Source organism: Thermobia domestica, chromosome 14 (genome assembly GCF_964235325.1).
Source record: "Thermobia domestica chromosome 14, izTheDome1.hap1.1, whole genome shotgun sequence".
Taxonomy (NCBI): Eukaryota; Metazoa; Arthropoda; class Insecta; order Zygentoma; family Lepismatidae; genus Thermobia; species Thermobia domestica.
This window is the reverse complement of record NC_137467.1, coordinates 177,265,542-177,272,487: the sequence shown is the minus strand read 5'-3', so window position 1 is coordinate 177,272,487 and position 6,946 is coordinate 177,265,542. Positions and strand designations below refer to the sequence as shown.

General features: G+C 35.7%; 1 protein-coding gene across 1 annotated transcript; it reads right to left on the bottom strand.

Annotated features, from left to right (window-relative positions):
• Positions 1-2,332: 2,332 nt before the first annotated feature.
• Positions 2,333-3,136, bottom strand: LOC145670122 (uncharacterized). Its single transcript, XM_081738491.1, has one exon. The coding sequence runs from the start codon at positions 3,134-3,136 to the stop codon at positions 2,333-2,335; it is 804 nt and encodes a 267-aa protein (XP_081594617.1).
• Positions 3,137-6,946: the final 3,810 nt, after the last annotated feature.

The window sequence follows — 6,946 nt, the reverse complement described above, 5'->3', positions numbered from 1 at the left end:
GTCATATTGTAATTACATCATTACACATTGAATGTTAGTTTAAGCCGAGTGACTGTCATGAGACCCGAAATTGACTCTGTAGTTCTGTCATTCCTCAGGCCGTGATGCCCACTTTTGTGTCTCACCTCACACGATAAACGTACATTGGTTTCACTTGTTACTTCTTAACATGGTAAAAATTAACCTCTTAGCTCCAGAATGTTACACGATACTCGTAGCCTAGCCCTAGAAAGCAACCGGCTATTATAAAATAGCGTCAAAAAAGGACATACCATGTCGATTCATTTTCGCAACTTTTCATTACTTGGCCCCACACATCGATACACACAATCTGGCCTTTGTAGTCTACCTGTTAACAAATTGAAGGTTTTAATTTCAGGAACCTTATCTAGTTTGTTGAGTTAAAGGAACATTTTAATAGCCTACAAGCATCCGCTTGCAAGACGTTCAGTAAAGAAGTGCATTTAAAAGCAGGTAACACTTAAAAAGAAATAGATAGTGCTACTGCACTAAACTCTTTGCTCCAGTCTCTTAAACTAAATCACGTTATGCTGCAGTTATTACTAAGACATGTATTTGTGAAACACAAACAAAATTATAAGGCGTTTTCGGACAGCTTCTGTTGGCGATTGACAAGAAGTGGGCAGAAAGTGCTTCCAAGAAAGATACGTTCGATTGGAAGAGTTGAGAATAGAAATAACATGTGGAAAAATAGAATGTGTTCCGACGCATATTTTTAATCACGCTTGAGCCCAGCCATAAAAGCTAAGTACGCGGTTCTGATTGGTTAAAGTTGTCCCATCTCGCCACGTAGCTTACATATAGCAGAAATCAAACGGTTACTGCTATCTGTCCTTGGGGCCGAACGTATTAGCGCAACAGGCTAGTAATAATAATCGCTTTTGGCGTGGGTTCAAACCCGATTCAAGTATTTTTTATTTTTCAAAAAAAAATGACATGTTTTAAATAAAATAAGATGACAATAATATTCTAAAAAGTGATTTACTTAAATTACGCGTGCGGTTTTGCTATACGAATCCATACAGTAACTACTGGTAGTAATAGTAATTAAGGTATTGCTACAACACCTTGTGGACTGTATTATTGAAGCTGATTCTAAGATTTGGACTTGTTAATTTTATACTATGAATTTATTACAGATATAAAATATGATTCACACTACAATGACTACATTGCTTCGTTGTAAACAAGTCCTTATACAACATACATTACTATGATACAAATAATTATATTTTTGGTACTTAAAGTAACTGCTGCATTTATATGTATAGTAACGAATAAACTACTTGCATTTATGTACCGATTAAGCTAGTAATGAATTACCTCTAACTGCAATTATTGGAAATTCTCCTTGCTGTGTGGTTCCAGACTGCACATTTTCAACACTGCACTGTATCCAACTAGCAAGATAGAAATATGTCAATTAAATGAATACACACAAATAAAAAAAAAACTCAACATACTCCCCCGCCGTTATTGGTGCAATCAAAATTTTTCACAAGGAAGAGGAATCACTTTTCTGGTGGAATGTTTATATGTTCCTGATTATGTGCAAACGTTTACAACACGTACAATTCGTTCACGTCCTGGAAACACTTGCTCAATTATTCCCAGTTTCCAATCAAGAGGTAGTTGATTATCTTCTTTAAGTAGAATCACTATGCCTGGAACAATGTTGCACTATTTGGAAAACCACTTTTGTCTTTAACCACTTTTGTAAGATAGTCTACTTGCCAGCGTTTCCATAGTTGATGAAGCATTTGTTGAATTCTCTACCACCTTGATAAATTGCCTTCTTTCACTTCTGTCAAATTTCACTCTGGAAAACTTGTCAAGGGTGTTCCTATGAGGAAATGTCCTGGTGATAAATATGATAAGTCTTGAGGATCATTTAGCAATCTAGTGATAGGTAGAAAGTTTAAGCATGCCTCGATTTGAATCACTAGAGTATTGAATTCTTCACATGTGAGTAATGCATTACCAGCTATGCGTTTAAAATGGTATTTGAAGGACTTTACTGCAGCTTCCCACAGTCCGCCAAAATGTGGAAACATTGCGTGCGTAGCAATTTCCTCCTTAAAATCATAAGACTGGAACAATACTTGTAACAATTGTAATTCGTTTTTGGCTCCCACGAAGGTAGTACCATTATTACTATGAATGGTCAAACATTTTCCTCGACGACCTGTGAAACGTCGAAGACCTGCTATAAATGCTTGACCTTTTGTGTTGTACACCCATTTACTATTTCTAGATGTATTGTCTCTGTGTTAAAGCAAACGAATACTGCTACGTATGCATTAACTGTCGTTCAGCTTGTAACTAGTCCAGCCTTTATGTGGAAAGGCCCACAGTAATCTAGACCGACATTTATAAACGGATGTGATGTTTGAAATCTGTTTTTCGGCAATTGACCCACGAGTTGAGATGTTGCCTTGCAATTTAGCTTGAAGCAAATTAAGCATTCGTGTATCGTTCGTTTGTTTATCTGCTTTGACCTAATAATCCAATAACGTTGTCTCAATGACGCATTCAACAATTGAAAGTTGGTATGTAGCAGTCTCTTGAGTTCATGGATTATGATCAATTTAGTCATGTGATAATCCTGCGGTAAAATAATGGGATGTTTCGTTTCATATGTTAAGTCGCTTTCTTCTAAACGTCCACCAACACTTAGTATACCCTGGTGGTCTAAGAACTTATGTAAGTTGCGAATTTTGCTTTGTTTTGGTAATTCTTGATTTGACTTGAAGCACTTGATTTCTCTATCAAGACACTGCTGCTGTGCAAGTTTGATGCAAGTAATAAGTGCCTTTCTTGTTTCTTGAACTAATAATTCGCCGATAACCTTCTTCTGTGGAATCTTAATATTGTTAATGAAACGATGGCAATATGCGAATACTCTGATTACTTTCTCCAACTTCGAAAAATTTGAGATGCCTTGTGTTGTACCATTATTAGTCGTTACTAATAGAATAGTTTTTGTTTGTTCGATCATTGCATTTTCTTCCATGACTGCAGCTTCTGACAGCCATACTTCTTCTGGTTCTTGCAACCATGGAGGTCCATGCCACCACAATTGAATTTGTGTCAGTTGATGCACTGTTGTACCCATGGGCGGAGTAATGGGGGGCCTGGATGAGCCAGCCCCTCCAAAAAGATCTAAGCTAAAAGAATTTAAACCTTTTTAGGTACTTAATATCATTATTTAATCAACTGATCAACTTATACCTGTTACGTTAAAAAGTAATAACATCTTTATTTGCATTGCTTCCTAACCATTTTTCACGATTGTTACTGAAAAATATAATTCGTTCATCTTTGAGGCTACCCAATGTATAGGGATATTTCTTTTTACCTAGACCCCTATGGTTGTACCTCGAGATATCATGTCTGCTGGATTTTCTGAAGAGGAAATGTGCTTCCAATATTAATGTTAGTATATTCTTGGATCTTTGCTACTCTATTAGCCACAAATTATGATGGTAGCCATGCGACTATTATCGTTGAATCAGTCCACAGGTGAATGGACGAAATGTTCAGATTAAGAATTGCCATTACTTTGGGTACTAATGAATCTAATAACACTAGTTAACAAATTTAAACATTTTGTTTGTTACATGAGAAAAATCACCTATCTTAAAGGAACTTTTTGCGCTGAATTCGAATATGCACTCGGTTTCTCTCCATTACATACAGTTTTCCCGTAACAGAGGGATTTTCGGGAAATTCCCTCAAAAATTTCCCTTTTTCACATATTTTATTCCCCTAGCTCCTGTCCCCTTACATATAGTAACATAGAAATTATACCTAGGTATACCTTGATTTATATTTAATATACTCTAAAAGTTTCGTAAAAATCGCTTTGTTCTTTCTAGAGAAATAAATATATTTGTATGTATACTGTTTATTGCACCTGATAGTAATGCTTTCAGATCTCCTGCGTTGGGGTAAAAACGATTTGCTTTATTACTACAAACACAGACATAAAAATGAATATTTACAATAGTCAACAACACACTTTTATTGCTCTCTGTAAATTAGAAACGTGTATAAAAATAGAATGTACTTCCAACGTATATTTTTTTAAACGTACAGTATATGTATATCTTAATACATATATATACAATTCTCCAAGTTTTTTCGTTTTCTTCATGAAATGGTTATCAACATTTGTTATCAAATGTAACAGAATGCAAAAGAAAGAAAGAATGGAATACTTATTGGATGCAGAAACGAACATATCAGTGTACAGGAAAAGGCATGTTCAATTTTCAAGCTATTTCTCAATGCAAGATAATGTGTGCGTATGTACGGATATAAATGGGTTGATGGCGGAGCTAGGAATTCCTTACGTTCCAGAAGAATGGAGGTTATTTATCGTCGCATCAAAGGTCAGCCTTAAAGCTGTCCTTTTACATAATGGAAATAAAAAACCTTCTATACCACTTGCGCACTCAGTGAAGATTAAGGAATCCTATGACACCATGTCAACTTTGCTAAATCTTATAAATTACAAGGACCATTGTTGGCAAATATGTTGTGATCTCAAGGTAGTTGGTATTTTATTAGGACTGCAGTGCGGTTACACGAAGTACCAATGCTTTTTTATGTTTATGGGATAGCCGAGCTGATGACAAACATTATGAAGTGAAGGAATGGGAACCTAGAGTGAATTACGTACCTGGAGAATGCAACGTCAAATACGCTCCTTTGGTAGATCCTAATAAGATATTACTACCGCCACTTCATATCAAGTTAGGACTTACGAAAAACTTTGTCAAAGCCATGGACACATCTGGTGAAGGTTTCAAGATAAGTTCCCTAACCTGAGTGATGCTAAGATTTCAGCGGGAGTGTTTATTGGTCCCCAAATTAGGAAATTAATGCTTGATGATAGCTTTGACAGCAAGTTAAACATTGCTGAGCTAGCTGCCTAGACAGCATTTAAGTGTGTTGTGCGCAACTTTCTGGGCAATAACAAAGCTGAGAGTTACACAGAAATCGTACAGGACATGATACAGAAATACAAAGAGTTGGGTTGTAGGATGTCTTTAACACTGCAGTGCTCGCGCGGATTACTATTGTAGTCCAGTGGGTTTCAGTTTTCTGGTATCTGAGGGTTGGTAACACTTGTGACTTTGAGCAGTCGTCTACCTTCCTCCCCCATTTCTAGAACACCATTAGTCGATTTATAGCACCCAAGGTCAACGCACTGATGTTATACGGATTGTTATTTTCGCATGGACTACTATTGTAATCCGTGCGAGTACTGACGTGATAGTTTGTTTTCTGGCTAAGGTTTTAACTGTTCTCGTTTTGTATGTATTATTTCACATTATTCGCTCAAATATATGCGATATATATGTTAGTTTAAAATATCAGAGCAAAAACAGATACGAAAGTGTCTAACAGAAACTGAAAGTGACGACGAAAGTGTTTTGAGTATAGAACACTAAGATGAAATAGAGGACGATGTTGTCGAGTACCGGTACTGACTCTGAAGAAAGTGGTAGTGACATTTGGAAGAAATAGAAGATGAAGAAAGGAACAGTATTATCCAGGAAGACAGATTTTACGGAAAATTTTACATTGGAAAGGGCAGAATTACCAGATGGTATATTGATCCAGTGCATCAAAGAAATACGCAAACACAGCGTCATAACATCATATCTACACTGCATAGTTATTACTCCATAAAACAAACTAAATTTGGAGTTGACATATTGGACAAATTGTGTCGCCAGTGTGATAAACCAGGAATTCGCAAAGATGGCCACTCACTCTCTTCTTCCACGTGTTAAACGTTGCTGAAGTAAACGCTCTCATTGTTTTCAAAGCAAATAACAATGATGCTATGATCAACCTTAGAGACTTCCTGCAATCTGTGGCTATGGAACTTATCGAACCTTTTTGTGAAAGATGAAGAAACAAGAGTACCCGAAAAAAATGTTTCAGGTGCAGTAAGTGGATCTGTTCTGACTACAAGCACTCTCTTTGCACTGACTCTTATGAATGAAACACCCAAAATTTTGCCTACTTTTGACCTTGTTTTCAAGTGTAAAAGTTAAACTTGCAAATAATTTAACAACTTTTTTTAAAATTTTTTATAACAGTTTTTTACACTTTAAATGCAAATTTCCTCTTTTATTTCGATTTTTAATCAAATAGCAAGAAAATAAACGAACATTTACAAAAATATAGTAAACTGCATACGCATTCTAAAATTTTTGCTTCTAATCCTTTTTGTGCATTAAAAAAACAAAATGTTTGCATTGAAATGTGTTCTTTATTGCTTGTGAAAACCCACAAAAATAATGTACAGAATACCAATTGAATAACCGCTAAGATATATATATTTATCAAATGGACTACAATTGTAATCCGCGCGAGCACTCATGTTTCAACAATTTCATGCGAGTACTGTAGTGTTAAAAATCCACTTTTTGCACTCCCACTTCAGCTTCTTTCCTGCCAACCTAGGTGCTCTCAGCGACGAACAGGGGGAAAGATTCCACCAAGATATAATGGCAATGGAGAAAAGGTACCAGGGACGATGGGATCCTTCAATGATGGAGGACTATTGTTGGGGACTATTCTTGTTAGAGAATGCAACATTTCTTACAAAAGAAGGAAGTAGTGTACGTTTTTGTAACCCAATGGAAGTTTCATATATTGTGATAGTTTTGATTGTCTTTTCATGACCTTTTGGTACATTTGTATTATTGTTTATTGTAAATTGTCACACTTGTAAATTATATTATATTATATTTTATATATGTGTTTGTGGTAATAAAGCAAAACATTTTACCTCAACTTAAGAGATCTGAAAGCATTACTATAAGGTGCAATAAACAGTACACACAGTATACATACAAATATGTTTATTTCTCTAGAAAGAATAAAGCGATTATTACGACACTTG

Bases quoted from the DNA above. Each gene is read 5' to 3' on its own strand.
- LOC145670122 (XM_081738491.1), bottom strand. From the start codon at position 3,136: ATGGGTACAACAGTGCATCAACTGACACAAATTCAATTGTGGTGGCAT.